At 47.2% G+C, this 19,245-nt stretch overlaps 1 protein-coding gene and 1 pseudogene across 2 annotated transcripts in view; both read right to left on the reverse strand.

The window, feature by feature from the left end:
- XXYLT1 (xyloside xylosyltransferase 1) overlaps positions 1-19,245 on the reverse strand; it is a 189,160-nt gene that overhangs the window by 71,993 nt on the left and 97,922 nt on the right. For both annotated transcript variants that reach the window (XM_067738476.1, XM_067738477.1), the window contains exon 3: positions 3,271-3,403. In XM_067738476.1, the coding sequence (XP_067594577.1) occupies positions 3,271-3,403 (133 nt within the window). The remainder of the gene's footprint in view (positions 1-3,270; positions 3,404-19,245) is intronic.
- Positions 5,484-6,319, reverse strand: LOC137224493 (NADH dehydrogenase [ubiquinone] flavoprotein 2, mitochondrial pseudogene; annotated as a pseudogene).

The raw sequence follows: 19,245 nt of genomic DNA on the forward strand, positions 1-19,245 counted from the left end.
GACAAAGAGGCAGAGAAAGAGTCAAGACAAGAAGGACAATGTTCCACCCAAGATGACCACTGCTCCCCAGTTTTCAGATGAGGAAGGTCATGAGATATTTGACTCAACAAAATCTTACAGGGACCCAAGAGGAAAAGGCTCCTCTATTCTTATGCTAGCATCCCACAAGCCATTATTTTCCCGAAAACACAGTTGATTTGGTGTTATGTTCTGGGGGGGAAATTGTTTTTTAAAAAGCTATCTGTCAAAAGGACAGTGGGAAATACTTTCTCCTCCAGCCCCCCAAGCCTCTAACATCTGTGGCACACAATCGAAGGGAAACAGCCATAAAAATGACTTAATATGTGCCTTTTTTGAAGTACAGTAACTGTCGGACAAGTGACTATAAAAAGAACACAGCTGAGACGGTCTAGATTTATTTCTGCTTAGTGAGTTTCCAGATCAGAATGTGCTCTGTGCATCAGTTGTTTTGCTTTTGTGCTGTTTGGTTTCTAAATTTTCCTTTCTTTTCACAGATGCTAGCAGCTTCTGTTTATGATTAAATCCTGCCCATCTCACAGTCCACACTCAGGGAGACCATGTGGCAGTCAGGCCCCACTGCCAGTTCCTGGGGGAGGGTGGTGCCCACACAGGTGGGCAGACAGCCGCGGGGATTCCCCACCAGCTACGATGGCCAAGTCCATGGAGATGGGGCTGAGCCTGTTCACAAGGGCTCCGCTCTGCCTACCCTTGCTCAGGCCCTGTTTACTCCCCTGCCTTCACCCCTCCTCTTGCTTCTCCCACCCCTCCCTACAAACACACAGGCACAGACTCCAAAGTGGCAGACAACTAACACTTGATCTTTTGGGCCACTGGAGCCTCCAGTTTTCTGTGGAAGATGGCAAAAAACCACACTCTTGTTTCCACCCCAGCCAGCACCATTCTCAGCCTGAAACAAATACCCAAAGGCAATTATCCAGAACCCCGGGGCGCAGATTAGCTCAGGGCAGTCATTTGCAGACTTAATTATCAGAGGTGTTTAGAAACATTTCAGCTGGAGGGGGGTGGAAGCGGGGGGGGGGGGAGAACATGGACGGACTTTTAATTTCTGTTGATTCTGAGGGCACAAGCCCTACAAACAAGGCATTTTTTGGACTCTACCAGCTGCCCTGACGCAGGGGTCTCTTCTGTCTCATCGTAGAGAATGATAATTAAAGATTCTGAAGGTGAGAAAAACTCAACTTCATTTTGGCTCTAAAATCTTTCCAAGATTTCTTTTGAAAAAGCCAATTAAATTGATTTAAGTTTCACTGTTTTTAAAATCCTCAAGGTACAGAAAACATGAATTCTGGCCAACACCATTTAAATAAGTGTGATCAGGTTTCCATATATATTACATGAGAAGATTCCAAACGGAGGCTTGGAGGCCTCAGGGCTCTAACTGCACTTAATAGCAAGCCTGGTTTAAGGATCCCTGGGGCACTGGCCCTACCGAGCAGGGAGGATCTCACCAGCTGACAAGCAACCTCAGGCCAGGGAAAGACTGTGCGGAAATGGTGAGGGTTGGAAGGGCTGGGATCACAAATGCCAGGGCTGAAAGAGGGAGGTCTCGGAGCCCACCTGCTCCCATTCCCAGACGGAGGAGCCCAAGCATGGTGGCTGGGCAGGCACCAGCACATAGCATATCAGACTCTGAGGGCTTCTTCCATCTCCTCCCAGGATCTTCGTTCCCTGACCAGGGACCTAACCCGTGTCCCCTTGCAGTGGAAGCGTGGAGTCTTAACCACTGGACTGCCAAGGAAGTCCCTCCTCTCTCTGTTAAATCAAGACCCCCAGACATAAGATACACCTTGTATGCAGGTGAGGGAATGAGGCAGGGGGGGCTGCTATGAGTACCAGGGCAGATGTTTGCCCAAACCTCCCCCTTCCCCACACACAGCAGAGTAACGGGCTCCACTCTGTCACTCTGGGGCAACCTGCAAGAGGATTACGTAAGGGAGAACAGCCCACCAGGCCCAGGAGTTATCGACTCATTCAGAGGCCTTGCAGGAATTTCCTGTTGTGTGATCTGGGTCTTGCAAATAACTACAACCAAGCCGAGGCTGTCACTCTCCTCTGTCTTAGAGGAAATGCGTGTCCTTGAGTCACCAGTTGCCGGTGCCCTGCAGCTCTCCAAAGACTGGGCCTAGCTCTGAGAATGCCCACAGGGAGCCAGCAGGAGGGTGTGCACTGAGAACGAAGGGTGGGCCAGCCCAGGGGGCAGTGAAATCCCAGGCCGTGGGCCTAGTTTTTAACAAAAACCTACATGTGTTTCTGCTTTTCCTTTCCTTTTTAAATTTTTTTAAATTGTAAGACATATATTACGTACAAAGGAGTACATGCAAACACAGACACACTCCCTCAAGTGCAGCACAAAAGAAATGCAGCCCTCCAGCGGCAATCCCCACCCGTGTCTGCGTCCCCACCACTCCTCCGCTCCCTCCAGAGGCAACAGTCATGCTGGTTTTGGGAACCATCATTTCCTTGGTTTTCCTTATGATGTTCACCACTTGCGTATATATCCCTAAAGATTACATTTCCATTTTGCCTATCAATTCACATAGCTAGCTCCCCGTCTGCTCGTTTTATCTTTATATAATACTCAGTTAGATGAATATGTTATATTTATCCATTCTGTTGTCTATGAGCATTTAGGTTGTTTTCAGTTTGGGCTACTACAAATAATGCTGTGACGAACACTCTTGAATGTGTCTCCTGGTCCTCAGGTGCTGGAGTTTCTTTATGCTGCACACCTGACAGGGAAACACTGCAGCACCAGAATGCGCGTTTCACTAGCAGATGCCAATCTGTGTTCCAAAATTATGCTGCCTCTCCCTCCCTGAAAGACACTGATAAACCCACTCCACTTATACAGAGGAGGGGTCACGGTGACTCGAGGCCAAGAAAACCTAGTTCATCACCAGACTGGCAAGTTAAAGCTGTATCTTGATACCTTCTCTGTAAGACAAAGCCCAAGATTTTAAAATTCTGAGCTGAGCCAGAACCAACAATCCAAATGGCTGGGCTTTCCACAAGAAAAAATGTCACAAACTCCGCCAAATGAATGAAGTAACATCTATGGATTCGGTGCAGACCCACCTGCCCACACTACTAAATATAAGCAATAAGTACAAACGTGTCCTTGAGATATTCAGCACAGAAAGACTGCAGACGGATCAGTCCCCATCTGCCGAGGGTGGGGGGGGAGTGAGGAGGGGTCCTGGAGGCCCCCCACCAGCTGCTGCCACATACCTGTATACTGGCTGCATCTCCCTTGCTATGCCAATGACGGCGCCGGGCAGGAAGTTATCGAACTCCTCAAACAATTCCCGGATGTTGGTCTTGTACTTTAGGTCTAGGTCCAGCTGAATTATCCGCAGGATCTCTGGAGGAAAGAACAATACAATAATGAGACAGACACACATCCTGAGAGGCTCAGCCACTGACAGAAAATGAAGTGAAAGGTGCAGAAAAGGGTACTGAATTATTCTTGCTGTCACTGAATAATGCAAAGACACTGCTTGAAACAAAGGCCCTTCATCTACCAGCAAGCCCCCACTCACTAGAAGCCTTCATAAAAAACAGTGGCCCTGGAGATTTCCTTCCAATTGCAGACATACAGTTTCTGTAAAACTAGGCAACCAGATCCTCCAGTTTAGGCCACTGCCCTGGTGTAATTGTCAACAGAGCACCATTTCATTCTCAAAAGTATCTGATTTAGATGACACAGTACACGGACACCCTACTGAAAACTCAAAGCATACAGGTGTTTCTCTTTGGGGTACAGGTAGTAAGTGACCCACAGAAGTCATTATTGCTTCAGGTTCTTATTCCTATATATTTCTGCAAACCTAGGTATGTGTGGAGTTAGGATGCTGACCCAGAGAAAAACAGCTAAAAGACCTCAGATACTGTTTTGGGGTTTTTTTTTTTTAACATCTTTATTGGAGTATAATTGCTTTACAGTGTTGTGTTAGTTTCTGCTTTATAACAAAGTGAATCAGTTACACATATACATATGTCCCCATATCCCCTCCCCTCTTGCGTCTCCCTCCCACCCTCCCTACCCCTCTAGGTGGTCACAAAGCAGGGAGCTGATCTCCCTGTGCCATGCAGCTGCTTCCCACTAGCTAGCTATTTTACATTTGGTAGTGTATATATGTCCATGCCACTCCCTCACTTCGTCCCAGCTTACCCTTCCCTCTCCCCATGTCTTCAAGTCCATTCCCTACGTCTGTGTCTTTATTCCTGTCCTGCCCCTAGGATCATAAGAACCTTTTTTTTTTTAGATTCCATATATATGTGTTAGCATACGGTATTTGTTTTTCTCTTTCTGACTTAGCTCACTCTGTATGACAGACTCTAGGTCCATCCACCTCAGTACAAATTACTCAATTTCTCAAAAACTAGTTTTTAAAGACAGTCTTAAAAATAATCATATTCATAAGCATCATAGTTACTAGTCTGTCATAAAATCAAGGCCCAAACAGTGACTCTGAGAAATCCTGGAACAACTGGATTAGTTTAGATCTATCCCTGAATTAAAGCTGGCTGTTCATTTTTTATTCCAGCTTGTAAAACTCATATCTAGTTTCTTGAACTGGACATTGTACACAAAGGGTTTTATTCTTTCTTCTAAGTTGTAATATGCATTCAGCTGAGGAGTATATTTCCCATATCCACCGAACTTTCCAACTCAAGTTCCACTTCCAGTTTCCTCCCCCAATTAGTTTTTGTATACTTGCAGGGTCAGGTTTTGTTTTGTACCTTCCTTCTTTAAAAATGATAAACAGTACTTCTAGAGACAACTACCCTGTCCTCGTCACACCTACAGTCTGCTTGATGTGTCATTTACCAGTTGAAATTACAGTAACAATTGTGTGCCGTAAATATAAAAATGTTTAAAGAGAACACTGACAAATAAGGTTTATAGAAATATCATATTAACTTAAGACTTGGCTACGACTAAAGATGGGAGAGCAAAATGTATTTGAAATTTGATAGAATTTTTACTTCACAATAACCTAATATTACTGATAAAAGTGAAGGGGCGGGCTTCCCTGGTGGCGCAGTGGTGGAGAGTCCGCCTGCCGATGCAGGGGACACGGGTTCGTGCCCCCGTCCGGAGGATCCCATGTGCCGCGGAGCGGCTGGGCCCGTGAGCCATGGCCGTTGAGCCTGCGCGTCCGGAGCCTGTGCTCCGCAACGGGAGAGGCCACAACAGTGAGAGGCCCGTGTATCGCCAAAAAAAAAAAAAAAGTGAAGGGGCAGTTGAAAATGGGTAATATTGAAATAACTGTTAACTAGCTTATGGAATAATGTGTTCATAGTTAGCCAAAGACAGCAGACGACTAAAATGGTGCTCTGAAGTTCTGACGTGGCACTTACAACTGCAGGTTGCTACGTTACAAGCAAGGTGTACACAGACGGAAATGAACAAATAATATAAAAAGTCTATGTAGATAGGAGATTCGTATTTTATTTCTCCAGTGACATATTTACAGTTGAATATAAATTAAAGGCGTGCTTGCACACCAAAGCCAGGTCCTTTAGGTGGTTCAGTCAAAGAGGTAAGACCTCCGGCTGGCTCACATGAGAAACGTCCACTCCTTGGCCCAGGTTTTGGGATTCTGCCAGCCTTGAATTCATCAATAATTTTTTCAATATCCTTAGGTGTCAGATCCTCAAAGTAGCTGTCATTTATTTGAACCATTGGTGTGTTTACACAGGCCCCTGAACATTCCACTTCTGTAAGAGTGAGAAGTTTGTCTGGTGTAGTCTCTCCAACCCTTATACCAAGCTTTTTCTGAATGACCTCCAGTATGCTGTCGGAGTTACGAGGCCCGCAAGGGAAGCACGCAAGGCGTAGTAGTGCAGACTTGACATGTTTTCCAACTGGCTTTCGGTTATACACTGTATAAAAAGTTGCTACTTCATATACTCTCATTGGAGGTACCTGTAAAACTTCTGCAACCTTGTTCATAGCAGAGATGGGCAGCCATCCATTCTGTCTTTGGGCTAAATCCAGGACTGGAAGCGCAGCTGCTGCTTTCTGCCCTTCTGGGTAGTTTTTTACAATGGCCTCCATCCTCTTACAGTTTTCCGGTGTGAAATCAAATGGAGCATCTGGGTTATTCTCAGGAGTATCTCTCTGCACAAATAAGAGCTCCAGAGAGCTGGAGTTCTCTCCGGCTCCATTCTGCACAGCTGTCTTATGCAGATTCCTTATATGTCTTCCCCACTGGGCAGCGAAGCCAGCTGCGCGGGCCCAGAGCACCACGGAGAGGAACATGGCAGGCCAAACTGCCATGGGCAGTTGGGCCTTCGGGCCGCGCCAGGCCTACTGTTATGTTTTTAATCCACTGTCTGAAAGACTAACTGAGCTATAATTAGACAGACCGACTCTCACAATCACCTGGCTCTTAAGAGCTGTTTGCTTCCGTTGCCCCCAGATGACTCAGGGGCGAGAAGGGAGGAGAGAGGCGCTGAGATCATTCTCCATCCTTCATCCAACAGGACTGTCTGAGCTCCTGGGCCAGTGGTGGCAGCAGGGGACCACACACCAAGCTGACTGGGCCCTGCCCTCAGGGAGGGACACTCAGGTGAACGAAAACAGTAAGGGGGGACCTAGTGCTGACGTGACGTGGAAGAGGGTTAAGTGATGAAGGAGAAAGAGTAGTATTAAGAGAAGGCCTGGCCTGGGAATCAGACCACAAGGGAGCAGATTCCAGTTCTGCTGCTGATTAATTCTGTGACCCTGGGGAAATTATTTCACTTCTCTAAACCTTAGTTTTTTCATTTGTTAGTGCAGATGATACAGTGTGCCTCATGAGGCTGTGATGCCGAGAAGACGAGATAACAGGTGGGAAACGTCATCCAGGCTGTAGGCACCACAGGAACCCAGGGTCTGGAGAGTAGGGAACACTCACTAGAGCCTGAGGCAGTTGAGGAAGACTGAACGGAAGAAGGGGACTTGGGCAGGCAAGGAGCAGTGAGGTAACAGCACCACCTACCCAGAATGCCGGGCTCCCCCCTCAACTCTCCACCACCCTTTCACGGCGGCCCAGCTGCAGAGCACGGCGCTGTCAGGACCCACTGCCCGTGGAAGCCCCCTGAAGACAGGGACCCCATCTTCGGCATCTTGGCCTCCGTCCACTCATAGTGCGGGGCTTGGCATTCAGTAAATACTCAGGAACGTTTGTGGAATTCAACAGTCATTCTCTAGATTAGTTTATGAAGAAATCACAGCTCATGATTCAAGAAAACTGATTCATTTGTCTCTGTTCCACTTTCCTTTGTGATGCAGAAACAAATCAGTAATTGATATCCCATATGAGCTTTCTGGAAAAAAAAAAGTGCCAGTAGGTGAGAATCCAGCTACCCAGGCCAGAGGGGAGCAGGCTGCTTCTTGGGCCCCTGTGGAAAGGGGGTAGATGAGAATGGGCCCCAGGCCAGTTCGGACCCGGCGGCCTGCCTGCCTTCACACTGCCCACCCCACACGTAAATGTGAGCAAAACTGCCACTTCCCCTCCTGCACTAAAGACAATAATCACAACTACCTAGAAACCACGAAGGGTGATGAGCCAGGAGCCTGGAGGTCAGCAAGCCCATGTGCTGACGTGGCTGCCTCCTAGACGCTGCCCTAAACCGGGAAGGAGAAGAGAAACAGGCCACAAGGTGGAGTCTCGGGGCCCCTGCTGCTCTCAGAGGTGGCCCTGGAGAACAGAGGTAAGGAACCTGATGGTGACCTTAGGGAAGCCCACTGTGTCCCAGGAGAGAGTGTCCAGGCATGAGTTGCAGCCATCAAGAAGTCATGACGGGGAGGCCCCACCGCACACACCCCTCCAGCCATTTCTCTCTTTCAGTCCATCTCCTGCGTCCAGAGCTCCCAAATCCAGGGTTTCAGGCAGCTCTCACACACGGTAGAGCAGAGCCCTCATGAGACAGGGACAGAATGGCACCATCATCCCAAACAGAGAAATCACATCATCGCCGGGGGTGGGGATGGTGAGGGACAAAAGGGTGTTTGACCTGGAGATGGGAGGCCTCAAGGAAGTATGGTGGTAGTTCTGTGGCACCGTCAGGGCTATGAAAGGGAACTCTCATCCTCACGGCCCTGGGAGTACTTCCAATAATATCAGCGAATGCCACATAAGAAGCACCCTTTCTCTGAGTGGTTTATAAGTGTCTGGTATTATTATACAGGCAACAGTTTTATTTCTCATAACCACCCGACATGTTAAGTGGAGTTATTCCCATGTTTAAATGAAGAACCAGAGGCTTAGAAAGGTTAAAAACAATAGCCCAAGGTCCCACAACCAACAAGTCTCGGAGCTGGGATCTGAACCCAGGTCTGCTTGACTTGAAAGCCCAGCATGCTCTTCCCAGTAGACTCTGATTCTGCTTGTGACGGGAGAGGAGCTCCTGGGAGGTAAGTTTTAGCTCCACCGCTACCCACACAGGAGGCCTGGGAGCACGGAGAAGTGCCAAAGACGTTGATAGACAAAAAGCAGAGCGACAGCCTGGTCAGATGAGAATTATGAGGAAGCCCTCTATATAAAAGCGGTAATTTCAGTATAATTAGAGAAATTCCTGATCGAGGGGCCATGCGGTCTGTCAATCAGTCATTCTTCCTTGAAAGCTTACCATGTGCTATGTGTACTCTCTGGTCTTTCAAGATCATCTAAATCCTACTTAATCTGCCTGAAGCAACCCGAATACCTCCTTCCCTGGCCTGCCTGGACAGGACCTGGGCAGAGGGCCGAGCTCAAGGACATCAGATTCTCTTGAGGAGACCAGCTAATGCATTTGGGCAGAGCCTGGCCTTGTCTTAATATGCCCCTCAGTAAATCTGAGCACTTTCCCAGACCTTTAGGCACTGGCTGGGAGTGACCTTGGAAAGGTGACGTGCAGCCCTAAGACACAGAACTTTGAGATGCTTTAATATTTTTTATAACTCCTCCTTGGTAAAGGACCTTTCAGGAAGGATTTGCTTAAGCTTGGGAAGACTTCTTTCGAGAGAGAGCCTTCGCCACACAAGGTTAACTGATTAGGAAGGAAAGAGGCAGCAGCTCCAGCATGAAGTGACCCCTTCACACCAATGGGAAAGGACTGACCCAGTTGTCAACTTTCAGGCTGAGGCAGGAGGACACTCCCTTCTGTTCAGGGAGGCCGACAGCTCCCAGCACAGCCTGCACTAACACGCAGGCATCTGTCCAGACAGTTATCCTTTTATGTAATTGTGAAATAAGATGCCAAGTTGTAAATGTCGCTGCTGAAAAGAGGAAGATGCTTACCAGGAAGGCTGGAATTCATTAGGATGAGATGTTTTAAAGGGCCCTGTTCCTCTGGTCCTTGATATAGTCATTTCTGTGGGAACTACATCCGGCGCGTTTTATACATAATGCTGAAAGACTGTTTTGAGGATGAAACAAGGTTGATATGTGGAAGTAGCAGCCACAGTGATGGCCCAGAGAAGATGCTGGTGGGAGGACAGCTGTAATGACAGCAAGTAAGACCACTGAAATGTAAGGAATAAATGAATGAGATAACTGCTCCCAAAGAAAAGAGGAGATGAAATCTATAAAGCACTGGGGAGAATGTTTGAGCAAAAGGAGGAGTAGTAGTCTACAAAACGCAAAAAAATGTCTCGCATCTCAGGCTGGTTGAATGTCCGCCATGTCACAATCCCATGAGAAGGAAACAGAAAAGGTAGTGGACAGAATAATCTAGGATAATGCATTTGAAAAGGGAACCTGATAATAACTGAGGCCAATATACCCATTTACAGATAGGGAAACCGAGGACCAAAGAAGCAGAAGGACTTGCCAGGGATTACACAGTCCAGCTAAGTGGCCAAGCTGATCCCAGAACTCAGGTCTTCTGACTCCCTAGCCAATGGTCTCATGTTACCTAGCCCCCCTGCCACCACCCACTCGCAGCATGGACCATGAACCCCTAGGGAGCAGAAGATATTGTGTAATGGCCCAAAGGGTTGTGCACAAGACTTGTCAGGCACCCAACACAACTAGCTCATGGAGGATCCGCAAATTACCCATGAACATGTAAACCTGCAGATTAATAAGTAGTAGCCAAAGGAAAGAAAGACTTCCATGACCCACACAGTTTGTAGTCAACTTTTGGAAACGGGAAAATGGCTCTCCGTATTCTCACATTAACCTCAGGCAGAGATGTTAAAAAAACAAACAAATCTTTACATTCCTCTAAGAACACACCTTGAGCTGTGCTAAATTCAAAGGGAGGCAGGAACCTGACTTAGCATCTCAGAGCCACCCATGGGGACTCAAGCTAAGCGCCCCGTGCGAGAGCCACAGCGACCAGCAACCAAGCAATGTCCTCCCTGTGCCCACCATCCTCTGTTCTAGGCAGACCTGTGCATTCCCAGGAATGTGTCTGCTGCTACATTCAATCAGTTGGGTGAGGGGCATTCCGACCAGCCCCTCAGGCTGAAAATCTTCTCACAGACGTGTTTAAATCACAAAAGCAAGAACTGAAGTATCAGTGTGTGCCTAGGTCACGTTCTCAGGTAGAAGGAAGCTTGGCTCACGTGTTAGGAAGAGACCTGTGTGTGCACCTGGTATTTGAGGAACACACTTGTGGCTGGTCAACCTCCTCAGGTGAGTTCAACTCCCTGATGCTGGTTGCCCAGGCCTCTTGGTAAACGATGGAACCTGGAAGAGCTTCCGGCATTCCCACCTCATGGCTCAGCAGCCGGAGCTTCCACGGAGGACAATAGCTTGGCAAGAGCTCAGAAAAGTTGACCTGGGCTATTTCAGGAAATGCAAGAATTGCTGCCTACAAGGTATAGAAGGTGGTTCAGGGTTCACACAGGACTGGTGAATGTGTGATCACAAGATAGGATCCACTGAAGTATGTCAACTCAAACTGGGAAAAGATGCTCAGGACCGAGGTGGGCTTTCTGGTCTAAGACATACTTCCTCTTGAGCTTCAACTCCAGGGGATAAAGTAAAAAATGTGGCTCCGTCTTCACAAGAGGAGGTCAGCGCGCCTCGTCCTCTCATGCTCCAGTTTCAGGCTGACAACATGGTGCCACTCGGTTCGAACAAGTTGGAAAAGGAAAGACAAGATCCCAAGTGCCGGCTCAAAATGCGCTTTCAAGACCTTCAAATCCCCATTACCATCATCACCGCCCTGACCCTGGATGGCACTAAGGAGGTTCCAACTGCCCGGGTGATTGCTCTTGGGGTTCAGAAAGCCCACCCCCGCTGCTGTGTCTGAGGCCCTGAGCACCAGCCTGGCTGGGCTGTAGGGTTGATGCCTCCGCACAAGTGCACTGCCGAAGGCAATGTCCACGGCCTTAAAACCAGCTGGGAGGTTCCCAAGCCAACATTTCCCGATGGAAAGAGGCTTGAGACAGCTCATCATCAGCCTCCAATTAAACCAGCCACAAGGCATGTCATCTGACCATGGATGGAATTACAATCCGGAGTGAGTAATTAAGGATACCCCCAAACAAACAAAAGGATTGAAAAAAACCTCCTTTCCTCTCCCCTCCCTTCTCCTATCCCCAGAAACCACAGACACATCTTAACACACACAAAACAACACAAAACATAATAGGTCAGGAAATGATGAGAAGGTAAGACTCACTTAGGTGAGCACTGAGCCCCCCATCCTGGGCAGCAGACGGGCCTTCTCCAGGGGCAGATGAACCATGCAAGCACCTTCTCCCCCTTTGTGTTTTGAAAGAGCATCAGAGCTTCCCAGAGATAAATATTTATAAAACATTAGAAGGCCCTCACCTCTGAACATCAGCCCAAGCTTTCCACTAACCCGGAGGGGGCTTGGGGAGGAAGGGAAATGATGACAGCTCCAAGCAATGCGGGGCATCACGAGGCTGAGGACCTGGAAGCAGCTGCTTAGAGAGGGAGCTCACTTTCTCATAGTCTGCTTGGCGAGATCGCAGCAATTTGCCACCTGCTTTATCATCATCTGGAGCTTGTTAATTGCTGCTCAGCAGCACCTCTGGCCTGTAGGACCCAAAGGGCACCTGAAAGGGGTGGAGACTTCCTCTAAGGGTAAGAGGCTCCTGACCCGGGAGGAGACAGTCCCGACGTGCCACACCAGCCACACCAGCCCAGCATTTCCTGCTAGAGGGTTTCAGGCTGGGTGTGACGGAGGGCCCGCCATTCCACTGCACAGACCCAAGCTGTGTCCCCGAGGAGGTCCGAGGGTGGAATGCGCCGGGGCGGTTCTCACATCCAACAGGGAACTTGGGTCGCCTCCCAGCTGGGCTTCTCCATTCCCTTCCCCGTGCAAGGCCCAGCTGCAGGACAGCTGGCTAACTGTGGGAATAGCTGGCACGAAGGAACACAGTGGAACATGCCAAGCGTCCAAGGGGCTCCTCCAGCCTGCTCAGAAACGCTCCTTCCCTCGGAGCAGAGAGAGTGTGTCTGTGCCAGGCCCATTGCTGGGGCTTTACAGCTACTGACCCAGCGCACGAACCTCCACTCTGCTCTGCTGGGTGGGTATCAGGACCCCCCATCTTCAAATGAGGAAGTTGAGGCTCAGAGAGTTTTGGCGACTCACCTAGGACAACCTGGCAAGGAAGCGTCAGAGTTGAGAGCAAGCACAGATTTGCCTCATACGGGTTTCTGAGAAAACCCTTCAGACATCTCTGAAGTCCCTTTTCAAATTCCGTTATCTTTAAAAACAAGAAATGCTGCCACACCAAGAGCAAAAATACCAGACAGCTGCAGAGCATCTCAGGCAGAGACTGGGTTTCCCATGGGCAGAGCTGGGCTTTCCCACAGCCACTTCCCTCAAGGCCCCCACCCTCAAGGAACTTGAAGACTACTGGGGTACCCTTTCATTGAGCAAGGGCCAATGGAGAAGTTTCAGGAAAAAGAGGTTTCATGCCACAAAATTAAGTCGAAAGGAAGTTCTGAAGCCTCACACTTGCTCGGAAGCCCCGCGCTTCCCTGCCTTGCAGGTCCCTGGATGGCCAGGATACAGCAGTGCTCGGGTCTGCAGGCTCAGCGCAGCCAGGAAGTCCCCCAGGCTAATCTATGCTTTCCACATCAGCAGCCGGCCCCTCCCCTGGGGGAGGAGGGGAAGGGAAAGGAAACTGAGTTCACAAGAGTGATTAATACAACCTGTTAGCAGCTCTGGTGAAAGGCTTTGGGGCCAAGAGGTTGAAATTAATGACCAGAGTCAGTTTTATGTATTAACTACAAAGCAAATTCTTTCTTCTAGCCCTACTCAACCCTCTCAAAATTAAGCGTGGAGTGTTAGCTATGGCTCAGCGGTAACATTTTTTACAACTATCAGCTCCTGTTTTGTGGACAAGACAAGGTATTATGAAAAGACACGGTTTTCCCTTCAGCAACAGTGCAACGGGAGTCTCCTCCCTCATCCTTAGCACCTTCTGTGACTTGGTATAAATCATATCCTTTAGGATAGGACAGAATTTATTTTGAACTTGGCTGAAAAACTTCAGGAACATATATAAGAAGACAACACATAAAACACCCAGCCTCAATTTTCCTCTCACTTATATTGCCAACATGAAATTACAGCTCATGTACTTCTTTATGAAGTTCAATATGCTGGGGAAATTGAATTTTAGACTTGAAAAGCAGAACAGCAGAATATCCCCCTTTCTTTCATTTCTATGGTATGGATGTCCATGGTCCCTGCTGGCCTCTCCACAGCTTACAGCTCTCTGATGTCTGCTATAGACTTTATTTCTTGTCTCTGGTGTAAACTCTCCTTCCTGTTGGGGGCAGGACCACACTGCGACTTTGTTCACCAACACGGAGTCTATGCCTGGTCTCTGCTCTTTTCACGGCTTTTTTCACGGACCCCTAGGGATGGCAGCTGTAGAAAGCAGAATTAATAGGTATTTTCTGGAAATAGCGATACAGCAGTTACCATGGGTCTGCCCAAACGGTCAAAGCAGGACTTTGCAAATTCCTCATTCTGAGGTTTTTACTGGAAGTGTGTGGCTCTTGCTTCTAATCCCATCTGCCCTCTCTCTTTCCATCTTCCAGCCACTCTCTTCCTCTGCGCTGGCATTTGAACCTACCCCAGACCCACAGATTCCATTCAGAATTAGGGAAACTAACAAAGGTTTTGTCCCATTGCCTCGCAGTTCCTCATCCCCAAGCTCCGCCCGGACACACGCTCCTGTCCCTGGGCCTGGCCAGCACCCCCCGCCCGCTTCGGTTCACTCAGATGACAATGACAATAACAGGACTGATTCCTTATATTTTACAGCACACAGCGATGTTCCCAGATCACAAAACTCTTTCCCATGCTTTGGCTCATTTAATCTTTACAACAACCCTAGGGGGCAGGTGCATCTCTGTGGGTTGGGTCCAACTGCACATAGCAGAAGACCTAAAGTAACAATGGTTTAAACACACATAAGACCATAGCTAAGCCATCCAGGGATGGGATGGCTGCTTTGTGAAGTTATCAAGGGTCCAGGCTCCTTCTACCTTTTCATTCTGCTATCCTAGGTCTGGTTTCCATCCTCAAGGTCACCTCATGGTTCAAGATGGCTACTGATGCTCCAGCCAACCTGGCTGCATTCCAGGCAACAGAAAGGAGGAAGGAGGAAAGGCCCTCCTTCTTCTTTGCCCCCTGCAATAAGGCAGACCTTTTAGGCAACCTTCCTGGAAGTCCTTAACAATTCTTCTTATATCACACCAGACAAAATTTAGTCACATGGCCACACCTAGCTGCAAGGGAAGCTGTGGAATATATTCTTTTACTGGGCATAATGCTGCTCCCAAATAAATGGGATTCAGTTAAAAATGAAAAAGGAGAGAATAGAGCAGCAACTAGCAGTTCCACAGCAAGCAAGTATTCATTCCACCCACTCTGGAGGTGAAGAAGTAGAGGCTCAAAGAGATTAGGTTTCGCTAAGGTCACATGGTCAATAATGGCAACACAGGAACTAAGTCCACATCATCTGACCCACGTCCAGACTCTTTTTCCTTGTTCACAAAGTCCCTGTGGCTGCAGTGGAGCCACTAGCGTGTTCCTGCCTGGATGCCTGTCTGCTCACCTTCCAGACCGTTGCTCAGCCCTCACCTGTTCCGTGATGGCCTACCATCGCCTACCTACCTACCTACCTACCTACTGAGATCTGCGCCTGCCAGTCCTGGATGCCATCGTGAAGGATGCCTGTCCTTCATCGCCTGCCTCTCACTTCCCTCCCTGCCTGGCTCCTTGCCCTGTGCCCCAACATGTGCCTTCAAATCTGGGCATGGTCACTAGTAAGGTGAGCCAAGCCAGCGCCAACCCAGACCCCCGCGAGCTGAAGCACACCCCAAAACTCTGTAATGCCCGTGGAGTTCTGTGAGAAGGATGCCTCACCTGGGCCCTGCCCCACAAGGATCGTTGGCATCTCCTAACACTGTTTCCGGTGGTGAACCTCTTGTGTGGCCGGCGCCTTGTTCCATTCTGACACTGAAATCACACTTCCTGCACACTGCGTGGCTGTGCGCTAGAGCAGAGACCTTCAGGTCTCTGACAACAACACCTAAGCAAGCACAGGCAGTTTTGCTTTCAAGGTCCCAGCACCCTGGCCACTTCTTTCACTTCACAAAAAACAAAGGCTTCTGATTTGGGCAGCAGTTCTTCCTGCTGTGAACAATGGATCCGTCCCTCTTTCCTGGGGCTGAACTGCCTGAGTCCCTTTCACCCAGCAGACTCATCCTTCTCCAATGGGGCTTACAGCTCACCACCACCCTCAGACTCAAGGCTGTGGGTCTCCTTCAGCATCCTCTCTAGCTGATACAGTGGGAGGACCTGCAAGAGAGGGATGGGCACCACCGAGATGCTTACACCAGGAGGGAAAGTGGATCAGGCAGAGAAGAGCCAACACTTCCCCAAGGGGAGAAAGCCTGCCCTCGGGCACACGCCTGACTTCTCCCTGGCATCATGGAGGAGTTGAGGAAAGAGAGGCCCCCATCATTCCTTGTGCCCAGAAATCCACATTATGGCAACTTGCAAGGAGAAAAACCAGTTTCTCTACTTTATGAACCCAGAAATACCTCTCTGAGACAGGTGAAGATCTACCCATCCCCTTACCTTTTGAAGCAGGAGAAAAAAATCTGTTTTTCTTTCTAAATCATTAAAAGGTTTTAGTCTTTTCAGGAGGAAAACCTGTGACGGTTTGCAAACTGACTTGGCTATGGTCAAATTGCTCTCCAGTTTTCCTGCCTCCTGAGAAAATGTTACATTATTTTGACTTTTATGCTACATTACAAAAAGAAAGATGGAAACCATAGCAAAATGAATAGACAAACTACAGACTGAGAGAAAATATTTGCAAATGATGCTACCGACAAGGGTTTAATTTCCAAAATATGCAAACAGCTCATACAACTCAATAACAAAAAAACCACACAACCCAATAATAAAAAAAAAATGGGCAGAAGACCTAAATAGACATTTCTCCAAAGAAGACATACAGATGGCCAAAAGGTACATGAAACGATGCTCAACATTACTAATTATCAGAGAAATGCAAATCAAAACTACAGTGAGGTACCACCTCACACCTGTCAGAATGCCCATCGTCAAAAAGTCTACAAATGGGCTTCCCTGGTGGCGCAGTAGTTGAGAGTCCGCCTGCTGATGCAGGGGACACGGGTTTGTGCCCCGGTCCGGGAAGATCCCACATGCCACGGAGCGGTTGGGCCCGTGAGCCATGGCCGCTGAGCCTGCGCGTCCGGAGCCTGTGCTCCGCAACGCGAGAGGCCACAACAGTGAGAGGCCCGGTTACCGCAAAAAAAAAGTCTACAAATAACAAATGCTGCAGAGGGAGAAAAGCAAAGGAAAAATTTACACTCCTACACTGTTGGTGGGAATACAAATTTGTGCAGCCACTATGGAGAACAGTATGGAGGTGCCTTAAAAAACTAAAATAGAGTCGCCATATGATGCAGCAATCCCACTCCTGGGCATATTTCTGGAGAAAACTCTAATTCGAAAAGATCCATGCACCCCAATGTTCGTAGCAGCACTACTTACAGTAGCCAAGACATGGAAGCAACCTAAATGCCCATCAACAGATGAATGGATAAAGAAGATGTGGTACATATATACAATGGCATATTACTCAGCCATAAAAAAGAATGAAATAATGCCATTTGCAGCAACATGGACAGACCTAGAGATTATCATACTAAGTGAAGTAAATCAGAAAGAGAAAGACAAATATTATATGAGATCACTTATATGTGGAATGTAAAATATGATACAAATGAACTTATTTCCAAAACAGAAAGAGACTCACAGACATAGAAAACACACCTATGGTTACCAAAGGGTAAGGGGGGAGGGAGAGATAAATTAGATGTTTGGGATTAACAGATACACACTACTGTATATAAAATAGATAACCAACAAGGACCTACTGTATAGCACAGGGAACTATATTTAATATCCTGCAATAAACCATAACGGAAAAGAATATGAAAAAGAATACACACACACATATATATACACACACATATATATAACTCAATCACTTTGCTATACACCAGAAACTAATATAAAACCGTAAATCAACCATACATACTTCAGTAAGAAATAAAATGAACTATCTATCATCATCTATAAAATGATGACGTTCCCATATGCCTGGGAACAAGGTACTGGGCTAGCTCATTTTTATATATTTTACCTAATTTAATCCTTACAAGTAGGGTTTATTGTCCCCATTTTATAGTTTTCTCCCATCCAAAATACAGTCTATGTTTCATTGCTTTCATCCTTGTTTACCAAGGTTAAGAGGAGCCCCTCCTACCATGAATCTAAGAAGAATTACCCAAGAATGTGGAGTAGTCAAAAGACTGGCCCCTATGCTGGGAGTCCAGATTCCAATTTTCATTCGAAATCCTTTTTATAAATTGTTCCCATCACAGACGCAACAATTGAAAAGATTCTACCAAATTGTACTTATGCACTGATTGATTCATTCACTTGTTTTAATTTTAATTTCATTTCATTAGTTTCTGGTTTTTAATTAAATAAAATTATTTGTTTTAATTTTTAAATTAAAGACATAAAATATAATGCCAAATTGACATCATTGCAGATGAAAGCAAAGAAAAAAAAATTTAACCTCTAAATATTTTAGTAGGTACTTCTACCAAACAAGGACACTCTCATCATAACAGGACAACCATCAAACCCAGGAAATTAACATTAATACATCACTACCACTTAATCTACAGCCCCATTCAAAATTTGTCAATTGTCCAAAAACAAAAAGAAAATTTATGGTCCAGGATGGCATATGGTTGTCATGTATCTTCAATATGAAATAGTTCCTTAGTCTTTTCTTGTCTTCTGGGACCTGGGACAATTTGAGGAGCACAGGCCAATGATTTAGTAAAATCTCCCTAAATTTGGGTTTGCTAACGTTTCCTTCTGATTCGATTCAGGTTATGCATCTTTGTCAGGAACAGCACAGAAGTGACGCTGGGTTCTTCTCACTCCATCTTATCAGGAGGCACAACATGTCAATTTATCCCATTATTGGTGATGTTAGTTTTGATCCCCTGTTTTTTTAAAACAAGTAATGAAATGTGCTCTGCCTTATTTAATGAAATGTGGACTTAGGAACTCTGGGCAAGTGTGAGTAGGCAGGGTGCTAGGTTACAGCCCTGGCTCACAGGCCTGACTCTGCCGCTGTGTCTGGCCTTGGACGAGCCACTTCTTCTCTGAACATCAGTTTTCCCAGACTGTAAAGACAAGGGCACTGGAGCAGATGCTCTCCCAACCCCTCCCAGCCCTGCATCCTTGTGACTGAATAGAGGTGGCCTTTTCCCCTCACTCATAGCCCAACTGCTTGTCCTCAGAATAGCACAGATATATTAGGCACAGAAGATACTCCTCACTGTGTTGACCTTAGCCATGCCAAGCCAAGCAAGCCATAGTCCCTACTGTGTGCCCAGTACTATGTTAAGTGTGGAGGAGGTTCAGAAATGAATGACATTGTTCATAGCCGCAAAATATCCAAATATAGTAGCATTTTCATTATATATTCTCTGCTGCTGCCACTGCTGTTTCCAATGTTTCCTTATACCCATTCTCCATGACTATTCAACATGACCATATGGAAACTAATACTTACTTAGTACCTACTGGGTGCCAGACGCTGGAATACTTTTAAATCTCCCAATTTCCATTTAACAAACGGAAATAACTTGCCTAAGGTCACAC

The sequence above is a fragment of the Pseudorca crassidens genome, chromosome 5, assembly GCF_039906515.1.
Source record: "Pseudorca crassidens isolate mPseCra1 chromosome 5, mPseCra1.hap1, whole genome shotgun sequence".
Classification (NCBI taxonomy): Eukaryota; Metazoa; Chordata; class Mammalia; order Artiodactyla; family Delphinidae; genus Pseudorca; species Pseudorca crassidens.